This window comes from Camelina sativa, chromosome 15 (genome assembly GCF_030686135.1).
Source record: "Camelina sativa cultivar CO46 ecotype springtype chromosome 15, ASM3068613v1".
Taxonomy (NCBI): domain Eukaryota; kingdom Viridiplantae; phylum Streptophyta; class Magnoliopsida; order Brassicales; family Brassicaceae; genus Camelina; species Camelina sativa.
In genome coordinates this window covers 18,884,221-18,907,500 of record NC_141894.1, presented here as the reverse complement: position 1 = coordinate 18,907,500, position 23,280 = coordinate 18,884,221, and the positions used below count along the sequence as shown (strand labels likewise).

Below are 23,280 nucleotides of genomic sequence, written 5' to 3'. Positions count from 1 at the left end.
GATAGTAATAATTCCAATGAAAGTTACATTTATAATTTCATTTGTAGTGAAAGTGGAAAGATTCGTGAAAGCAAAAATTACAAGATAAGAACTAATAGGAATCGTAGTAATTTAATAAGTTCTAAGGATTTCGATATAACTCAAAACTACAATCAATTGTGGATTCAATGCGACAATTGTTATGGATTAATGTATAAGAAAGTCAAAATAAATGTTTGTGAACAATGTGGACATTATTTGAAAATGAGTAGTTCAGAGAGAATCGAGCTTTCGATTGATCCGGGTACTTGGAATCCTATGGATGAAGACATGGTCTCCGCGGATCCCATTAAATTTCATTCGAAGGAGGAACCTTATAAAAATCGTATTGACTCTGCTCAAAAAACTACAGGATTGACTGACGCTGTTCAAACTGGTACAGGTCAACTAAACGGTATTCCGGTAGCCCTTGGGGTTATGGATTTTCGGTTTATGGGGGGTAGTATGGGATCCGTAGTAGGCGAAAAAATAACTCGTTTGATCGAGTATGCTACCAATCAATGTTTACCTCTTATTTTAGTGTGTTCTTCCGGAGGAGCACGAATGCAAGAAGGAAGTTTAAGTTTGATGCAAATGGCTAAAATTTCTTCGGTTTTATGTGATTATCAATCAAGTAAAAAGTTATTCTATATATCAATTCTTACATCTCCTACTACCGGTGGAGTGACAGCTAGTTTTGGTATGTTGGGGGATATCATTATTGCCGAACCCTATGCCTATATTGCATTTGCGGGTAAAAGAGTAATTGAACAAACATTGAAAAAAGCCGTGCCTGAAGGTTCACAAGCGGCTGAATCTTTATTACGTAAGGGCTTATTGGATGCAATTGTACCACGTAATCTTTTAAAAGGTGTTCTGAGCGAGTTATTTCAGCTCCATGCTTTTTTTCCTTTGAACAAAAATTAAATCAAATAGAACGGTTCGTTTATCAGAATTAAATGAAAACCCTGAAAAATTCATTTTTCTTTCGAATCATTTTTTTTATCGATATTCTTGTTTACTACTCAGTAAACCTCTATCAACAAGATAAAAAGTGAATTTTTTTTTAAGTTCAAATTAGACTAGACAAATACAAAAAAGTTTATTTTCCTCCCTTGCTTGTTAATGACTATTATAAGATATAAGAGAAAAAGAATAATCAATCTAACAAGGGGATTATGATACATCTATTTGGTTTTGAAAGATGAATTAGTCTATTTATTTAGTTTGGCGTTTCTTGTACCTATTTTTTTATTCTATTTCTATTAGGTTCTATTCTATATATTTCTATTAGGTTGTATATTAGTATTAGATATATATTTACTTAAAGATACTTAGTATAATTATATAATATATATAATAGAAATAAAAAAAATACAAGATATTCTAAGATATCTTTAGAATTCAGAATATAACAATAACAGGTACAAATATTAAATTGAGGTACCCATTTTATGACAACTTTCAATAACTTACCCTCTATTTTTGTGCCTTTAGTAGGCCTAGTCTTTCCGGCAATTGCAATGGCTTCTTTATTTCTTCATATTCAAAAAAATAAGATTTTTTAGATCGGCTGAAACCTAATCGTATCACCCCTTTTTTATTTTAAAAACTTCGATTCGATTCGATAAGACCCATTTGGTAGAATATTGTATAACACATAGATTCCTACAAACATAAATAAAAAAAGCTCTTATGCGTGTGTAAACGTAAAAAAACTTGCGCTCTTTTGAAAAATGGATCATCATCGGGCCGATGTCTGAAATTCCAGTGAATCTATTTATTTGTATGTATATAACTATAGGGGATCATATAAAGGAAGGAGATGTTATTATTTTAGAAATAAACAATTCAATTCTATTAATTACTCCTAAGGTAAAGGTTCACAACAAAATAGTGGATGAGAGTTACTTTGAAAAAAAAAAAGAAAGTCATATTTTCTCAATTCCAAAAAAATGTATAACTGGATCTAATATATATGAGTTGGCGATCAGAATCTATATGGATAGAATTTATAACGGGGTCTCGAAAAACAAGTAATTTCTGCTGGGCCTTTATCCTATTTTTAGGTTCATTAGGATTCTTATTGGTTGGAACTTCCAGTTATCTTGGTAGAAATGTTATATCGTTATTTCCGTCCCAGGAAATCATTTTTTTTCCACAAGGGATTGTGATGTCTTTCTATGGGATCGCGGGTCTCTTTATTAGTTGCTATTTGTGGTGCACTATTTTGTGGAATGTGGGTAGTGGTTATGATCTTTTCGACCGAAAAGAAGGAATAGTGCGTATTTTTCGTTGGGGATTTCCTGGAAAAAGTCGTCGCATCTTTTTACGATTCTTTATGAAAGATATTCAGTCCATCAGAATAGAAGTTAAAGAGGGTGTTTCTGCTCGGCGTGTCCTTTATATGGAAATTCGAGGTCAAGGGGCTATTCCTTTAATTCGTACTGATGAGAATTTTACTACACGAGAAATTGAGCAAAAAGCTGCCGAATTGGCTTACTTCTTGCGTGTACCAATTGAAGTATTTTGAAATGAATTAATTTTAAAAGACTAAATGCTTTGGCAGTAGGAAGAAAAAACGAAATAATTTATTTTTTTCCTTTTTTCAATTGAATATTAATCTATTCTTTTATGCTCGTTTTTTTTGATATATTTGATAGAAAAGGAGTTTCTTCGTCTCGAAATTAGTATTGATCGAAAAAGGGGGAATAACATCCTGGAAACCCAATTTTTCTTGATTCAAGTTGGAAGTGTATTCTGAGTCTATTTCTGTATTCTTTCTAGATTCAAAGCAAAGACTCAGTATTGAATCAACAGCAAAAGAGAAAATGGATTCATAGGCTAACTATATTCTATTCGAATTAGAATAGAAACTCATGCTCGATAGAAATATTAGATCTAATAGAATCAACAAATGAGGTAGGTTCATTAACAATTCACAGATTCAAAATGGCAAAAAATAAAGCATTCATTCCTTTTTTTTATTTTACATCTATAGTCTTTTTGCCCTGGTTGATCTCTCTCTGCTGTAATAAAAGTTTGAAAACTTGGATTACTAATTGGTGGAATACTAGACAATGTGAAACTTTTTTGAATGATATTCAAGAAAAAAGTGTTCTAGAAAAATTCATACAATTAGAGGAACTATTCCAGCTCGATGAAATGATAAAGGAATACCCAGAAACCGATTTACAACAATTTCGTCTAGGAATCCACAAAGAAACGATCCAATTCATCAAGATACACAATGAGTATCGTATCCATACAATCTTGCACTTCTCGACAAATCTAATATCTTTCGTTATTCTAAGTGGTTATTCCTTTTGGGGTAAGGAAAAGCTTTTTATTCTGAATTCTTGGGTTCAAGAATTTCTATATAATTTAAGTGATACAATTAAAGCTTTTTCGATTCTTTTATTAACTGATTTATGTATTGGATTCCATTCGCCTCACGGTTGGGAACTAATGATTGGTTATATTTACAAAGATTTTGGGTTTGCTCATTATGAGCAAATTTTATCTGGTCTAGTTTCTACCTTTCCAGTCATTCTTGATACAATTTTTAAATATTGGATTTTTCGTTATTTAAATCGTGTATCTCCGTCACTTGTAGTGATTTATCATGCAATAAACGACTAAAAAAAGATTCACCGATCCAATTTTAATCTTTCGTACCTTATACATCATAACCAAATCAAAGTCGTATTTACTTTACTCTTTTTACCCATGAGGGATTCCTTGTATATTTCAACAAAAAAATTTGATTTTTTTTCAGTAAATGTAAATAGCAGAATTGTGGCTAGGGAAGTATATTATCGACCTAGCTAACTTTATTGTAGAAATTTTCGGGATAAATGATTGGACCATGCAAACTAGAAATACCTTTTCTTGGATAAGGGAAGAGATTACTCGCTCCATATCTGTCTCACTCATGATATATATAATAACTTGGGCATCCATTTCAAGTGCATATCCGATTTTTGCCCAGCAGAATTATGAAAATCCACGAGAGGCAACTGGGCGTATTGTATGTGCCAATTGCCATTTAGCTAATAAGCCCGTGGATATTGAGGTTCCACAAACGGTACTTCCTGATACTGTATTTGAAGCAGTTGTTAAAATTCCTTATGATATGCAACTAAAACAAGTTCTAGCTAATGGTAAAAAAGGAGCTTTGAATGTGGGAGCTGTTCTTATTTTACCGGAGGGGTTTGAATTAGCCCCCCCCCCGATCGTATTTCACCCGAGATGAAAGAAAAGCTGGGAGATCTGTCTTTTCAGAATTATCGCCCCAATAAAAAAAATATTCTTGTGATAGGTCCTGTTCCTGGTCAAAAATATAGTGAAATAACCTTTCCTATTCTTGCTCCGGACCCTGCTACTAATAAAGATGTTCACTTCTTAAAATATCCTATATACGTAGGTGGAAACAGGGGAAGGGGTCAGATTTATCCTGATGGTAGCAAAAGTAACAATACAGTTTATAATGCTACGGCAGGAGGGATAATAAGCAAAATTTTACGAAAAGAAAAAGGGGGATACGAAATAACCATAGTGGATGCATCAAATGGACGCGAAGTTATTGATATTATCCCTCGAGGCCTAGAACTTCTTGTTTCCGAGGGCGAATCCATTAAACTCGATCAACCATTAACGAGTAATCCTAATGTGGGTGGATTTGGTCAGGGGGATGCGGAAATAGTACTTCAAGATCCATTACGTGTCCAAGGCCTTTTGTTCTTCTTAGGATCGGTTGTTTTGGCACAAATCTTTTTGGTTCTTAAAAAGAAACAGTTTGAGAAGGTTCAATTATCCGAAATGAATTTTTAGATCTGTCTATTTAGCTTTATCAAATTCGTAAAAAAGAACAAAAAAATTATGAAAAGCCTTTTGCCTCTTTTTAGATTTGCTATTCTAGATGTCAGAAATTACTTGTATCATAGTCCTAATACTAGTATGTATATTGAGAAGAATTCACTTTACCCCCCCTTTATTTATTTTTCAATAAAAATTTGAAAAACGAAAAGAGGTGTGATGTAACTCTGTCGTTATTGACCAATTGAAATTGATAGAATGTATGAATAATCAAGAGTTTTTTTTCTAGTCGAATGGCAAAAATTGACTAGATACTAAAATCAGATAAGGAACGCACGCGCCGAAAAAAAAGGGAACCATAAATCGGCGAAACAACAAGTTTTAGGGACTATAGGGAGTATTTTTTATCTTGCTAGTCTTCGACACAAGAAAAGGAATTTTAGACATCCTTTTCTTGTGTCCATCTTGTCCGTCTTGATTCAATTCGTTAAAAATTCCTATTCTTAGTTTACATATATATTACTGTTTCTATATATATAACGTTTTAATATATTATAATATATTAATTAAAAGTATATATAATTATTAATTAATAATATAATAGTAGTTACTTTTTGTAGTTTTCTTTTTTTTTTCAATTTTGATGAAATACTAAATAAATAAAATAAGAAAAAACTTATATTTCTATTTTATATAGTATAGACCAAATTGAAAATTTTAATGATAGATCTAATGATAAAAAATATTGTGTCAGCCGGGGAAGCAGGAAAAGGGGGAATTAAGTGATTCCCCTTTTTTATTCTATCTTTGAAAGGTTAAAAAATACTATATGTTCATAATCTACTAATCTAATTAAGTTCATTTTTCAAAAACACGATAAAAATTTGTTCTGATTATTAGCAGTTCAACGGGACCCCCTCGAATCAGACAAAGAAGGAAGAGTTGGGCCCCGTTGAGTTCTTATGTTTTCACGTCTATAACTCAGCTCATCCAATTTTTACAGGGATGAACCTAATCCTGAATATGAACCATAAAAGAAAATACCTATTAAACCGATCACAAGAATACCAGCTACAGTACCTATTACCCAAAGAGGAATCCTTCCAGTAGTATCAGCCATTTATCCCGCTTCCCTCCACATTTCATCGAGTGGTCATGCTAGAAACATAAACAGTCAGAGATAATTATTATATATAATCCATCCGAATGGGATAAGAAAATTACTCCTCTTTCTTTTTTATTTTATTATTCTATGCTCTTTTCTTAATTGAAGAAATAATTCGAAAATAAAACAGCAAGTACAAAAATGAGTAATAACCCCCAATAGAGACTGGTACGATTTAATTCAACACTTTGTTCGTTCGGATTTGATTGTGTCATAGCTCTATAATTGAATTAGGTTTATCGTTGGATGAACTGCATTGCTGATATTGACCCCAAAAAAGAAACGGTAGGTACAGCTAGTCCATGAACAGCCAACCAGCGCACTGTAAAAATTGGATAGGTCCTATCTATAGTCATTGGGTCCTCCTAAAAAGATCTACTAAATTCGTCGAGTTGTTCCAAAGGATCAAAACGGCCTGTTATTAATGGAATGCCTTGTCGGCTCTCTGTAAAATACTCGTTTGGACGAGGGCTCCCGAACACATCGTAAGCTAAACCGGTGCTGACGAATAACCAGCCCGCAATGAATAGGGAAGGTATAGTAATGCTATGAATGACCCAGTATCGAATACTGGTAATAATATCAGCAAAAGAACGTTCTCCTGTGCTTCCAGACATACTGAACTCCAGATATTCTCGTAGGGAATCGATTCTGTAAAAGATGAATCAGTAAATTAAAATTAACTGAGATTGCATCTTTGTGAGATCGTCAATAAAGTACCAAGGGTATTTTTAGAGTCTACCGAATCAGTATAGCTATCCTTCTTCTGACACAGCAACGCAATTTGAATTAGTATAGAAATGGGGTGTTAGATAATTTTTTTTTCTTGCTTGTCGATGTATAACCGTGTCCCACTTTTTCAAATTACTGTAATCTATAAGGGGCTTTGATCCTTTATTCGTTTTGGACTAGAAAATAAACTAAAGATTAGATAAAATGAAAACCCAAGAGGTTAGTTTTTAATTCTAATAATTCATGAAGGAAATTTTCATATTGTCCCAAGTTAATTGAATTAAAAATTAATAAATTTCATTTTCATTGCATATGCATAATTGTAGAATAGATTTTTTTTAATGATAATGTGATCCCCCCCTTTTACTTTTTGTTTCATTTTAAGGAATGAATTTGCAGTAACAAGAAAAAGAAGAATAGTTTTGGATTGGATCAATTAAAAAGAACAACAAATAATAATAAAAATAATAACAAAAATAAAAATAATAACAAAAATACTAAATATTTGTAATGGGTGCATTGTTTTGTTGTATTCAATTCACAATTCAAAGGTTTTTTTCTTTCTTTAACTAACTACAAAGGTGATGGGTTTTTCACTCTATTTTCTATATAATCTCGAAAGAAAACAACCTAAAACCTTGAAAGGAAACGATAATAGAAATTGCTAATTACAAGTTTTAAAAATCTAGTTATCTTTTAAAATCTAGTTAAAATAAATAAATATTTTTTGGACTAATCTCGTTCTCCGTGTAGGATACCTCTTTTCTTTTTAGTCTCATTCGATAGATTAAATGAAGAAAACTGCTCTACTATTTAATCTAATAAGTTCAAATTTAAGTAAATTCAATTTTAATAAAGTAGAAAGGGGCATATTCTAGGTTCTAAGGTCAATTAAAAAAAAAAAGAATAAAACAACTTATTTTCAAATTTTTACATATTAATTCAAAAAAAGTTATATGTTTTGACTGACATTAGATAATAGAGTTTTTTTTATTATTAATTTCTTAAAGAGTTTTTCAATTAATTAGTTACGTTAATTCTGACTCCTGAGATAGTGCAGATGCCAAAGACGATGAATTGAGTTCTTTTTATCCTTCTCTATTTTTGTTCATACCACCTATAATGATTGATAATTCACCAATTTTCAATTGAATTTTTTAATTCTTGGAACTAGTTATCTTTCTCTATTTCTAAAAAAAAATTTCAATTGAAACTTAGGGAAGTACTTTAGAAACATATGTATAAAAAAACATATTTTATTGAGTCCCTTCATGCTTACTATAACTAGTTATTTCGGTTTTCTACTAGCAGCTTTAACTATAACCTCAGTTCTATTTATTGGTCTAAGCAAAATACGACTTATTTGAAATTAATGGAATGCAGATTTTTTTATAAAAAAAGGTTTTCGGTGGTATTTCATATGTTCAATAGTTGCTTACCGTGTTAATTACCCAATTTTGGTCATTCAGATTCATCGGCAATACAGATTAAGAGCTAGGAATAGATAGTACCTCTCTTTTCTCCCTTTCAAAAATGAAAACAAAAGAAAATTGAAATGATTGAAGTTTTTTTATTTGGAATCGTCTTAGGTCTAATTCCTATTACTTTAGCTGGATTATTCGTAACTGCTTATTTACAATACAGACGTGGTGATCAGTTGGACTTTTAATTAATTAACATCTCGTTTTTTTACTGACCTCCTTCTTGCTTTCCTATGCGGGAGGTCTAATTCCGATTGCTGCTCAGTAATTTTGAACAGTGGAATTTTGACACAATCTAATAAACAAGAGTGAAATCACGCTCTGTAGGATTTGAACCTACGACATTGGGTTTTGGAGACCCACGTTCTACCGAACTGAACTAAGAGCGTTTTTCTTGTTTTTTTTCTAAAAAACGAAAAGGCTAGAAAGAGGGCATTCTTTAACCCGACTCGATTTTGTACGTATATACTATATCCTACATAGTATATCATAAATTTCAGAATTATATGTATGTCCGATTTTATTAAAAAAATCGATCAAAACAGATACCTCGTTACTGCTCAGAAGAGCAGTAATAGGTAGGGATGACAGGATTTGAACCCGTGACATTTTGTACCCAAAACAAACGCGCTACCAAGCTGCGCTACATCCCTTTCAATTGGTTTACAGTGTCATTGTAGAGAATTCCTGTCTTGTTTTCCACATCCTTCTTCTTTTTTTATTGGTATATCAAATTCATTTATTCTTTTTTCTCGTATTTCTCATATCAGATAACAAAGATATAATAAAAAAATTTCTTTTTTTTTTACAAAAATTCTCTCAATTTAAATTTTACATAAAAAGGCGTTTACGTTTTCAAATAGAATCTATAAGATCGTTCTAGTAGACAATATTTAAATTATAATTTTGAAAGCGGGGGGACGGAAGTTACGTATACAAATACAAGAACTTCTTAATTACATGTACATCTGTAGTTATATATATTACTATATATAATGTAATACAATAAAGAAGAAAGAAGGAGGATTTCAAATGCGAGATCTAAAAACATATCTTTCCGTAGCACCGGTACTAAGTACTCTATGGTTCGGTTCGTTAGCAGGTTTATTAATAGAGATTAATCGTTTATTTCCGGATGCATTAACATTTCCCTTTTTTTAATTCTAGTTATTAACATCAGAAAGGGGTGAAAATTTTAGAGATACAATCAACGACCGGGGACTCCCCCCCCCCTTTTTCTAATTTATTATAAAAAATTAATTAGAAAAAAGGGGGGGGGGAGGTCATAAAAACGAGGGTTCAGGATCCAATTAAATTAGTAATAGAACGAAAAAAGTGTTGCTAGGGAAAGAGTATCCTATGAGATATTTAAAAAAATACTGTACAAAGATTTTCAATATAGTTTTCACAAAATCATTGTATTGTATTACTTAATTATTTTATTTTTATTTAATTACTAATTAATAAAATATTCATTGCAACGAAATATTTCAGAAATTTTTTTAGTTAACAGCTTCTATTTTTTTGGTTCTTGTTCTTTCTGGATCCTAAAATTAAAATAGAAGATTGAGGTGAATCATAAATCCAAAGGAGGTTTCATGGCCAAGGGTAAAGATGTTCGAGTAACAATTATTTTGGAATGTACCAGTTGTGTTCGAAATGATATTAAGAAAGAATCGGCGGGAATTTCCAGATATATTACTCAAAAGAATCGGCATAACACCCCCAGTCGATTGGAATTGAGAAAATTCTGTCCCTATTGTTATAAACATACAATTCACGGCGAAATCAAGAAATAGATCAAATTGAGTGTTTGTATGTCAACTTTTATTTTAAGAACAGGAATAATGCTCGTATCTATATATTATTACATATATATAAATATAAACAAATAAATCAATAGAAAGAAATCTAATCCTATATTTTTAATTCTATATAGAAACTCTATCCTATATAGAAATAGCAATCGTTTTTATTTTGATCCGACCAAAATAGGATTTTAGAGATAAGGAATAAAAAATTATGAATAAATCTAAGCGACTTTTTACTAAATCCAAGCGATCTTTTCGTAGGCGTTTGCCCCCGATCCAATCGGGGGATCGAATTGATTATAGAAACATGAGTTTAATTAGTCGATTTATTAGTGAACAAGGAAAAATATTATCTAGACGGGTGAATAGAGTGACTTTAAAACAACAACGATTAATCACTATTGCTATAAAACAAGCTCGTATTTTATCTTTGTTACCTTTTCTTAATAATCAGAAACAATTTGAAAGAAGTGAGTCGACCCCTAGAACTACTAGCCTTAGAACCAGAAAAAAATAGACTTATTCTTGAATTGAATAACAATTCCAATCTGAAGGAATTAAAAAAGAGATGAATGTTTTGTTTTGACGACTTTTTTATAATACTAATTTCTACTCTACCTTCCCCGAGCTCATTCTCCTTAGAACTCTATTTCAAAAATTTTCGTGGGTTTCTTCCAATCCCCTTATTTTTTTATGTCATTCGAAATTGTATAAAGACAACTCCTATTTAATAGAGCTATTTGTGCAAGTATTTTCCGATTAAGAAGTAATTGCTTCTTGTACAGATTGTGTATGAATTGGTTATAACTATAGAATACCCCCATTTCGTGAATTACGGCATTTATTCGAGTGATCCATAAACGGCGAAAATCTCTTTTTCTTTTACCCCTATCCCGATGAGCCGAAACTAAAGCTCTTATTCTCTGTTGAGTCATAGTTCGTGTAAGTCGTGAATGAGCCCCTCGAAAGCTTGATGCAAATAAACGAAGTTTTGTTCTACGCCTCCGAGCTATATATCCGCGTTTAATTCTAGTCATTGAATAAATCAAACTTTGATGAATAACTAATTCTTTTTTTAGTTATTCTTTTCCCCTTTACTAGTCTATTAATAATCAAACGAATTATTCCAATGTATAAAAAAAATTCCAATGGCTTTTGCTACTCTAACCTTCCCCACCACTATTTTTTGCTAGGTATTTTCCTTTGCTTTGAAAGGATAAATCCCCTTGATATAAAAAAAATAGAATAACTACAAAAAGTAGTAAATAGAAATAGAATTGGATAAATAGTGGGTTCCATCGTTTCTATGGTTACTTCTAAAACGGTGAGGTCCTCTCTATACACCGGAGCTCCTTCTTTTAATTAATCAATACTATTGGTAACTTGCACAATTCACATTCTTTGGCTCTACCCCATGAATATTCCAGTAATAGGTCTTTCACAATGAGATCCCCTTTATACAGTAACGGTATTTCATTTTGAAAATTGATTTGGTCATTTACCCTGTTAGTCCGTTCTTTTCTTTTAAGAGTGGAATCTTTTTTCTAAAAAATGGAATTTCCCCCGCTTAATGGATAATCATTTGTTATCATTGGGGGTTTTCTAAAAAATGGAGTTGGTTGGATTTGCACCAATGTAAACCATAAGTTTCAGACACAATAGAATATATGAACGATCTATATTTTTTAAATAATGAATCGAGTTCCTCCATTCTATTTTATTCACAGGTACTGATCCGTGATATTTCAAAAAGAATTTCCTTTTTATGTCTCAGTCTATGATCTAAACGAGTCGCACATACACCCGAGTACATGTTCCTCGTCGCTGAGGGCATCCCCGAAGCGCTGGGGATTTCGTGACGTTTCGGATTGGCTGTCTTGTATTTCTAATAAGTTGTTTAATGGTTGGCATACGGAATCATATAAATAATGGGCTGGTTTAGATTAGTTCTAACCGGCTAATTCTGAATTACTTCTCTATCAAGATTCTCTTCAATATAAAAAAAATATTGAAGAGAATATGAAAGTAAACCTTTAATCTAAAAAGATATAAAATTAGAAATTGTAGATTTGTATGAAATCGCTCCTATGTTTTATTGAACCGCTACAAGATCAACAATTCCATGAGTTTGGGCTTCTGTTGCTGACATAAAAACATCCCTTTCCATGTCTTCGGATACAACCCATATAGGTTTGCCCGTTCTTTGTACATAAACCCTTGTGATGGTTTCGCGAAGTTTTAGTAATTCTTCCGCTTCCAAGATAAATTCTCCCGTTTGTGCCTCATAAAACGAACTTGCGGGTTGATGGATCATTACCCTGATGATATAGTTTCTATTTCGCAGAATGAGGCAGGATAAAAAAAAAAAACAGAGAAAATTGAATAACCGTACAGGCTTTTTTGTGCATTGCATACGGCTCCACTATGGAATTGACTTTTTTTACCTTTCCTTTTGGCGAAAGAAAACAAAATATAGGTTGTATTATACGCAGATCCAAAAATCATCCAATTACCATCCTTCTTTTTTTGTAGAAGTTAAAAAAATACTATGATGGTTCCGTTGCTTTATATATCATTTTTTTGATTCAGCAATCCCAAAGTGTCTTTTTTTGATAAATTTTGTAAATAAGCTTCCGGTGTGAAAACAAAGTTTGTGACGCTGAAATGTGCCCAAATAGGTAAGATATCATTTGAAATACCTCTTCCTTATCTCATACTACTCTTTCAATATATAATCTAATTTTTTTTAATCTAAAAAATTTCATATTGAATTCGAAGTGCCATGCTATTATTACTTAACTAATTCATATTTCCGATGGCGAAGGCATAGTATTTTTTCTCGAAAATAAAAAACTCATTGGCGCCAAGCGTGAGGGAATGCTATACGTTTGGTAATTGCTCCTCCGACCAGGATAAAGGATGCTATTGAAGCGGCCAATCCCATGCATATTGTCTGTACATCGGGTCGCACAAATTGCATAGTATCATAAATAGCCATTCCAGATATTACCCATCCACCAGGAGAGTTTATAAACAAATAAAGATCTTTGGTATCCTTTTCTATACTGAGATATATCATAAGACTAATAAGTTGATTCGAGATTTCGGTATCAACCTCTTGGCCTAAAAAAAATAATCTTTCTCGATAAAGTCGGTTGATTAGGATAAAATTTTATTCCTTAGGAGCCGTACAGGCACCTTTTGGTGCATACGGTTCAACAAAAATTGTGAAAAAATCAATGTGTCGATTCCAACCTCCCCTTTTTTCATAGAAGGTTTTTCTTTCTAACTTATAACGGAAGGGCTTGCTCCCAAAAGTAAAAGAAATTTTTAGTTTTGGCGCCTTTTATTAGATATTATAATCCTCTAATAAAACGATTGATTAAGCCTGTCAGACTCATTTGATTCATTGATATTTTTTTTTCATCGAGGTTCAGTTGAAATGGCGATGGTTTTTTCTTGTTCCTGAATGGGCTTTTTACTTTTTTTATTCCATTTTTTAGGTTTATGCTCTACCCCGAGTAAAAGGAAAAATTTGCCCGATTTTGATTTGCACATATAGGACAAATAAACTAAATACCGCGTCTTTTTTTACTACTCCTTCGTTTTTTTTCAATTCATTTCTTTCACATGTCTTCTGTCAAATAGTCAACAAATTTTGAATTATTTTATTTGAGCAACAGTTTTAGATAACCCTGTTTCAAATTTTTTATAGAATTTTTATCAGAATTTTGCATATCATATTAAGTAGTTAATTATAAAAATATTATATATTAATTATCAATTGGGTTTTTGCTAAACGGAGCCTGGATACTTCATTTTATTAGTCCGATCACGTAAACCATAAAAAAATTTGATAATCTAATATCAATCTAAATACTCCCTGCATTTAATTCCACTTTATTTTTTGCGCTTCGCGTTACAAATTTTTGATAATTCAATCAATCGTTTCGAGCGAAACAGAGGATATCTCGATCGAGGGAGAAAATGGGGAAATCCCATATAGCCCGATATATCTGACAAGTCGCACTATATGTCAACCCAAGATGTATCTCCTTCTCCAGGACTTCGAAAAGGTACTTTTGGAACGCCAATAGGCATGAAATGAAAAAAAAAAGAGAATGAAGTTCTCTATTTCACTTTGATGTGGAAACGTAAGATTGGGGTTTCGGTTTTTAATACTATTATCCTTTTTTCCTACTTTATTAATCATATTTCAATTAATTATATTTAATACATAAGTTGAATAAGCTTAAATAAAATATAAAATAAAAGTAAAGTAAGAGAGAATTAATAAAACTAAAGGAAATTTTTTACGAACGGGCTTCTGAATGATCAATAACAATAGCTATCTTGGTTCATATAAAATAGGATTCACCCCCATTGCGTATTGGTACTTATCGGATATAGAATAGATCCGCTTCCCTTTTTTCTATGAATTGAATTGTTCCATTATTACTAACAGAATAGAACAAATATTAATCCTTTCTCCGAAAAAAATTACCTAAAAAGGGGGGGTACGTAGCATAGTTTTTTCCAATGCAATAAAGTTACATAGTGTCTATTTTTCGTTGATAAAGGGGTATTTCCATGGGTTTGCCTTGGTATCGTGTTCATACTGTTGTATTGAATGATCCCGGTCGTTTACTTTCTGTTCATATAATGCATACTGCTCTAGTTGCTGGTTGGGCCGGCTCGATGGCTCTATATGAATTAGCAGTTTTTGATCCCTCCGACCCCGTTCTTGATCCAATGTGGAGACAAGGTATGTTCGTTATACCTTTCATGACTCGTTTAGGAATAACCAATTCGTGGGGCGGTTGGAATATTACAGGAGGGACTATAACGAATCCGGGTCTTTGGAGTTACGAAGGGGTAGCCGGAGCACATATCGTGTTTTCTGGCTTGTGCTTCTTGGCAGCTATTTGGCATTGGGTATATTGGGATCTAGAAATTTTTTGTGATGAACGTACAGGAAAACCTTCTTTGGATTTACCCAAGATTTTTGGAATTCATTTATTTCTTTCAGGAGTGGCTTGCTTCGGTTTTGGCGCATTTCATGTAACAGGATTATATGGTCCTGGAATATGGGTATCCGACCCTTATGGACTAACCGGAAAGGTCCAACCCGTAAACCCGGCGTGGGGCGTGGAGGGTTTTGACCCTTTTGTTCCGGGAGGAATAGCCTCTCATCATATTGCAGCAGGGACGTTGGGTATATTAGCGGGCCTATTCCATCTTAGTGTTCGTCCGCCTCAACGTCTATATAAAGGATTACGTATGGGCAATATTGAAACCGTCCTTTCCAGTAGTATTGCTGCTGTCTTTTTTGCAGCTTTTATTGTTGCTGGAACTATGTGGTATGGTTCTGCAACTACTCCCATCAAATTATTTGGTCCTACTCGTTATCAATGGGATCAGGGATACTTTCAACAAGAAATATATCGACGAGTTAGTGCTGGACTGGCTGAAAATCAAAGTTTATCAGAAGCTTGGGCTAAAATTCCTGAAAAATTAGCTTTTTATGATTATATTGGTAATAATCCAGCAAAAGGGGGGTTATTCCGAGCGGGTTCAATGGACAATGGGGATGGAATAGCTGTTGGATGGTTAGGACACCCCGTCTTTAGAAATAAAGAAGGGCGTGAACTTTTTGTACGCCGTATGCCTACTTTTTTTGAAACATTTCCGGTTGTTTTGGTAGACGGAGACGGAATTGTTAGAGCCGACGTCCCATTTAGAAGGGCAGAATCAAAATATAGTGTCGAACAAGTAGGTGTAACTGTTGAGTTTTATGGTGGTGAGCTCAACGGAGTGAGTTATAGTGATCCCGCAACTGTGAAAAAATATGCTAGACGGGCTCAATTGGGTGAGATTTTTGAATTAGATCGTGCGACTTTGAAATCCGATGGTGTTTTTCGTAGCAGCCCAAGAGGTTGGTTTACGTTTGGACATGCTTCATTTGCTCTACTTTTCTTCTTTGGACACATTTGGCATGGTTCTAGAACCCTCTTCAGAGATGTTTTTGCTGGTATTGATCCAGATTTGGATGCTCAAGTGGAATTTGGGGCATTCCAAAAACTTGGAGATCCAACTACAAAACGACAAGCAGTCTGATGCAACATTGCTTTTTTTCTTCTAGTTTCTGTTTGCGATTTTATTTAATAGGTAGGGTACTGTAGGAATCTTTATTTAAATCGCTGCCGTTTCTTTGACTCTTTTTCTAGAGGGATACTCCCAAGTAAAAAAAACAGGTATGAAAGCTATAATTGTAAACCACGATCAAATTTATGGAAGCATTGGTTTATACATTTCTCTTAGTATCCACTTTAGGAATAATTTTTTTCGCTATTTTTTTTCGGGAACCACCTAAAATTTCAACTAAAAAATGAAATAATTTTTCATTATCTTCATTGACGTAATCAGCCTCCAAATATTTGGAGGCTGATTACGTCAACTAGTCCCCGTGTTCCTCGAATGGATCTCTTAGTTGTTGAGAGGGTTGCCCAAAGGCAGTATATAGAGCATACCCAGTAAAACTTACAAGTAACCCAGATATAAAGATGGCGACTAGGGTTGCTGTTTCCATTATTATAGAATTGAAAGACCACACTGGATCTATGCTAAGATCATTTATTTACAACGGAATGGTATACAAAGTCAACAGATCGTAATGAATACAAAATAAGATTTATGGCTACACAAACTGTTGAGGATAGTTCTAGATCTGGTCCAAGAAGCACTACTGTAGGGAAGTTATTGAAACCATTGAATTCCGAATATGGTAAAGTAGCTCCTGGATGGGGAACGACCCCTTTGATGGGTGTTGCAATGGCTCTATTTGCAGTATTCCTATCTATTATTTTGGAGATTTATAATTCTTCTGTTCTACTGGATGGAATTTCAGTTAATTAGACTGAGAAGAATCTTGAAGTTCTCGCTTTTAGCTCGATACAAAAAAGTAAAGTATGTAGGTCTAACAATTTTAGCCTATTAGCCTTTGGTAGTTCGACCGCGAAATTATTTTCTGCATTGTATATTTCCGGAATATGAGTGTGTGACTTGTTAGAATTGACCCTACGGATAGTACAGAGAATGGGGTCTGTCATCTTTATCAAGATGGTTTTACTTCGTCGGATATTCATTCGAGTATCTGGAGCACGAAATAGATCAAATAGATCACAAAGTATTCGAACTATGATTCATACTTAATACTCAGACCTCCTAGCCGGACTTCTTTCCGTTCTATCTTATAAACTTTAATAAATCAAAATAGTTTTCTGCTTTTAAACTCTTATTTGGATCAAAGGACAAACGCTTCTTTGTATTTTATGTTTTTAGTCATTATAGCTTTTTTTTGATTGAATAAGTGATGATCCAATGGTTCTCACTCAGTGAACTTTGGACTTTGAAGGTTTCATTGAATTATCGTGGTTCTCGTATGAATCTGAGGTTTCAATTGATTAGTTAAGTAGGGTCTTAACAAGAGAATTCCTATCAATAATAAAGAAAACAAGAAGAAATCCCTATCCCCGTTCCATACAAATACCAAATAAAAAAAGATAATAAAGATAGGTAATCTAGAAGATTCAAGAGGCCTGTAACGATCAACACAACATAAAGACGAATGAGCTTACTTGATTTTTTGGCATTTAACCACAAAGACGAGCTTTCGCATTTTGACTCTTTCATATCTTTAAATAATATTGAATGAGAGACAAGTTTAAAACTTTATATTCCATATCTGTTTCAATAAGTATTTGGGTCTTTTTTTGTTTGAGCTGTACGAGATGAAATTCTCATATACAGTTCTTGGAGGGGGAGTAACCTTGGTTTACCTATCTCAATAAAGTTTATGATTGGTTCGAAGAACGTCTTGAGATTCAGGCGATTGCAGATGATATAACTAGTAAATATGTTCCTCCACATGTCAACATATTTTATTGTCTAGGTGGAATTACCCTTACTTGTTTTTTAGTACAAGTAGCTACGGGATTTGCTATGACTTTTTATTACCGTCCAACCGTTACTGAAGCTTTTGCTTCTGTTCAATATATAATGACTGAAGCTAACTTTGGTTGGTTAATCCGATCAGTTCATAGATGGTCGGCAAGTATGATGGTCCTAATGATGATCCTGCACGTATTTCGTGTATACCTCACCGGTGGTTTTAAAAAACCTCGCGAATTAACTTGGGTTACTGGTGTGGTTCTGGGTGTATTGACCGCATCTTTTGGTGTAACAGGTTATTCTTTACCTTGGGATCAAATTGGTTATTGGGCAGTCAAAATTGTAACAGGTGTACCTGACGCTATTCCGGTAATAGGATCACCTCTTGTAGAATTATTACGCGGAAGTGCTAGTGTTGGACAATCCACTTTGACTCGTTTTTATAGTTTACACACTTTTGTATTACCTCTTCTTACGGCCGTCTTTATGTTAATGCATTTCCTAATGATACGTAAGCAAGGTATTTCTGGTCCCTTATAAATAATATAGAATATAGATTATAGATATTTGTACTTACTTATTACTTGGTGAAGGAACGATAGTATTTTATTGCTATAAATATGGATTATTAAAAAAATAAGACATGTATTTGGATATTTCCCTTCAACTCCACAATATTTTATTATTTTTTTGACATAAAAGGTTGAAGGGAATTCTATGAAGAGATAATGGATTATGGGAGTGTGTGACTTGAACTATTGATCGGGCCGTGCAGAAATATGACTTTATCTGCTACATTGGAATTCCCAACCAAATGTGTCTTTGTTCCAACCACTGTGTAAGCCCCATACAGGGGATAGGCTGGTTCACTTGAAGAGAATCTTTTCTATGATCATACCCGACGCTGTCGTGGATGAGTGGGCTCCGTAAAATCCAGTAGATTAAGGGATGGAACATAATCCTGATTATGTTTTTAGTTATTTTGGACTAAAAAAAAATAATTAATAGTATGTAAATGCATTCATTTTCTCTGCATCAACACGATTTATAATACTATCGGAGTGAATACAGGATCTAATGAAGAGTAGAGGGTAGACTCCATTAGTAACAAGTAAATCCTTTGTATTTGAAAAATCTCGATATAATTTTTGAGATTAAGGACGAATTGATAAGGTATGAGACGACCCAGAAAGCACTTAATCATGATCAACTTTTTAAGCTTACGTGGGTGTTGAGCATTTACCTGTAAGAATGGAATTTCTGGAATCTTTAGTTGCAATAACTTTGGAATCGGATAATTCTTTTTTTACATATTAAATACTTGTGGATAACATATATATTTTTTGTATGTATTCATTTAGTTTGATTAATTCTTGCTCGAGCCGGATGATAAAAAATTATCATGTCCGGTTCCCTCGGGGGATGGATCCATAAGAATTCACCTATCCCAATAACAAAAAAACCAGATTTGAATGATCCTGTATTACGAGCTAAATTAGCTAAAGGTATGGGTCACAATTATTACGGGGAACCCGCATGGCCCAACGACCTTTTATATATTTTTCCAGTAGTCATTCTTGGTACCATTGCCTGTAACGTAGGCTTAGCGGTTTTAGAACCATCAATGATTGGTGAACCTGCGGATCCTTTTGCAACTCCTTTAGAAATATTACCTGAATGGTATTTCTTTCCTGTATTTCAAATACTTCGTACAGTGCCTAACAAATTATTGGGTGTTCTTTTAATGGTTTCAGTACCAGCGGGATTATTAACCGTACCCTTTTTGGAAAATGTTAATAAGTTTCAAAATCCATTTCGTCGTCCAGTAGCGACAACCGTCTTTTTGATTGGCACCGTGGCGGCGCTGTGGTTAGGTATTGGAGCAACATTACCGATTGATAAATCTCTAACTTTAGGTCTTTTTTAATTAAATTTATTCAATTGTAAAATAAAAGACGTGGGTATCTAGGGAGTAATCATTTCCAAATGAATTCTCCCTAGATACATATCTAATTCATTTCATTAATTAATTAAAAAGGGTTCGACTGGAAAATAGAAATTACGTTGAAGGTTTAAAATCCATTTCAATTTCAAATTGATTTTTTAGTCAATTTTTTTTTGAAATGCTTTTTCTATTTTTTTTCTAGAATGTCTAATATCTTTTTTACATCTTCTACGTGAAAATGTTCAATTTTGATAAGGTCTTCTTGACTGTTATTCAAAAGGTCCAATAATGTATGTATATTGGACTTTTTGAGACAATTATAGATTCTGGGAGGCAATTCTAATTGGTCAATAAAAATATATTGAAAGGCTAGTTCTTTTGTTTTTTTTCTTAGGTTAACTAATCTATTATGAAAAGGAAAAAAGGGTAAAGTAACTTGATGTTGATTGTTCTCTAAATAGAACGTTTCTTCTTCTACATGTAGAAAAGGAATAAATAAATTAATCAAATTCCGGGAGGCTTCATGAAGTGCTTCTTTAGGAGTTAAACTTCCATTTGTCCATATTTCTAGAAAAAGAATCTCTTGTTTTTCATTCCCATTCCCATAAGAATGAATACTATGATTCGCGTTTTGAACAGGCATGAATACAGCATCGATAGGATAACTTCTGTCTTCAAAGTTATTTGACATTTTTAGACTATATCCGCGATTCCTCTCGATTTTTAATTCAATACACAAATCTATTGGTTCCGTTAAGGTAGCTATATGCTGTGTATTATCAATGATTTCCACAGAGGGCGGTAAAATTATGTCTCGAGCAGTTATATATCCAGGACCTTGGACACAAATCAGCGCGTTGCGCGTTCCATATAGATTACTTCTTAATACAATCTCGTTCAAATTCATTAAAATTTCATGTACTGATTCTTGAATACCTACTATGTTAGAATAGTCATGTGGTATGTTCTCAGATTTTGCACGTGTAATACATGTTCCTTCTATTTCGCCAAGTAAAGCTCTTCGCATCGCAATGCCTATTGTGTCGCCTTGACCTTTCATAAGTGGAGACAGAATAAAGCGTCCATAATAAAGACGTTTACTGTCTCTTCTTGATTCAACACACTTCCACTGTAGTGTCCGAGTAGATACTTTGACTTTCTCTCGAACCATAGTAATTTTATTTGATCAGATCATTGAATCGTTTATTTCTCTTGAAACCCTTTCATCCTTTAGTTAGTTCTATACACGTCTTTTTTTAGGGGGTCTACAACCATTATGTGGCATAGGGGTTACATCTCGTACGAAACTTAAAAGTATACCGCTTCTACGAATAGCTCGTAATGCTGCATCTCTTCCGAGTCCAGGGCCTTTTATCCTTACTTCAGCTCGTTGCATCCCTTGATCCACTACTGCTCGAATAGCATTTCCTGCTGCGGTTTGGGCAGCAAAAGGAGTTCCTCTTCTTGTACCTCGGAATCCACAAGTACCTGCGGAGGACCAAGAAATCACCCGACCCCGTACATCTGTAACGGTCACAATGGTATTGTTGAAACTTGCTTGAACATGAATAACTCCCTTTGGTATTCTACGTACATTTTTACGTGAACCACTACGTGTATTTTTACGTGAACCAATTCTTAATATAGGTTTTGCCATATTTTTTCATTTCACAAGAAATATATGGATATATCCATTTCATGTCAAAACAGACCTTTTTTTTTCCAGCTCTTTGGACGTGCCGTTTCCTTTACGTGAGTTCGTTTAGTAAGATTATCCTTGTCTTTGTTTATGCCTCGGGTTGGAACAAATTACTATAATTCGTCCCCTCCTGCGGATTAGTCGACACTTTTCACAAATTTTACGAACGGAAGCCCTTATTTTCATAGTTGTTATTCCTTAATTCTGTGAATATATTTATTGGTGGACGAAAAAAAGGTTTCTTGATATTTTTGAATCTTGAATTGTATCTTCGTGAAAGGAATGGTTGAAATTAAAAAAAACCACTTACTCATTTGAATCCTTGTTATGGAGTCTAGAAAATGGCTGTCCCCTGATTAATTTATTTATATCTAAGAACTTACTCAAAATTTTACTTTTTTATCCTATTTTTATCCTATAGGTATACCTAAAATATGTCGAATCCTTTCAGAAGCATGAAAAAAAATCTTTAGTATCTAAACAAAATCGAAACATGCCGTTCTGAAGTTATTCAGAAAGAAAACTTTCATTAATTTATTTTTTCTTTAATTTCATTCGAAGTAAAACATCCGAAACTTTTTTGAACAGGGTTTTTATTACGCAACCCCCCCCCCCTTTTTTTCACAAATCGTAAATTCCAGATATCTAATTTTTATATTAGAAGGATTACCATATATAACACAAAATTTCTCCGCCGATTCTTTTTAGTCGAGCTTCTCGGTCTGTCATTATACCTTGAGAAGTCGAAAGGATTACAATCCCTATTCCGCCTAAAATTCGTGGAATTCGTTGAGAGTTAGAATAGATTCGTAGACCCGGTCGACTTATTCTCTTTAAATTTAAAATCGTTTTATAAGATTCTTTCTTATTTCGTCTGTGTCTTAGGGTTAAAATCAAAAAATATTGGTTGCTTTCGCGATGTTTCCTCACGTTTTCGATAAAACCCTCTCGTAAAAGGATTTTAACTATGCTTTCGGTGATGTTAGTCGATCCTATCCGAACCGTACCTTTTCTATTCATGTCAGCATTTCGTATAGAGGTTATTATATCAGCAATAGTGTCTTTACCCATGATAAGTTAAAATTCCTTCTTGTTCTATAATTTTGATATAATCAACATGTTCTTTTTCTTTTATTTATATATAGATATAGACGAATTATATATTAATATATGAATTAAATTCTTAATATTTTATTATTAAGGGTATATGCGTGATACACAATCGATTAATTAATTTTATTTCAATACCAGTTTTTTAATCCTATACTAAACTATTGATATTTAGATCTTATAATACCTCAGGAGCTAATGAAACTATTTTAGTAAAGTTTAATTTTCTCAATTCCCGTGGGATCGCCCCAAAAACTCGAGTTCCTTTTGGATTTCCTTCTTGATCAATGACAACTGCGGCATTGTCATCATATCGTATTATCGTCCCATTGTTACGTTTGAGTTCTTTACAAGTACGTACAATTACAGCTCTAATCACTTCTGATCTTTCTAGAGGAGTATTTGGTATTGCTTCTTTGATTACAGCAACAATAACGTCACCAATATGAGCATATCGGCGATTACTAGCTCCTATTATTCGAATACACATCAATTCTCGAGCCCCGCTGTTGTCTGCTACATTCAAATAGGTTTGTGGTTGAATCATATCA

At 33.4% G+C, this 23,280-nt stretch overlaps 1 protein-coding gene and 1 non-coding gene across 2 annotated transcripts in view; both read right to left on the bottom strand.

Annotated features, from left to right (window-relative positions):
• LOC147926835 (ATP-dependent Clp protease proteolytic subunit) overlaps positions 1-14,197 on the bottom strand; it is a 17,011-nt gene extending 2,814 nt beyond the window's left edge. Inside the window, exons 1-3 of the mRNA XM_087489308.1 lie at positions 14,056-14,197; positions 12,890-13,183; positions 1-12,343 (exon numbers count right to left, since the gene is read on the bottom strand). The exon at positions 1-12,343 is cut by the window's left edge and continues 2,814 nt beyond it. Coding sequence (XP_087345434.1) covers positions 12,118-12,343; positions 12,890-13,183; positions 14,056-14,126 — 591 coding nt within the window. The 5' untranslated portion in view covers positions 14,127-14,197 and the 3' untranslated portion in view covers positions 1-12,117. The remainder of the gene's footprint in view (positions 12,344-12,889; positions 13,184-14,055) is intronic.
• Positions 8,530-8,603, bottom strand: TRNAW-CCA (transfer RNA tryptophan (anticodon CCA)). The gene has a single exon. It is a non-coding gene; the product is annotated as a tRNA-Trp (tRNA).
• Positions 14,198-23,280: the final 9,083 nt, after the last annotated feature.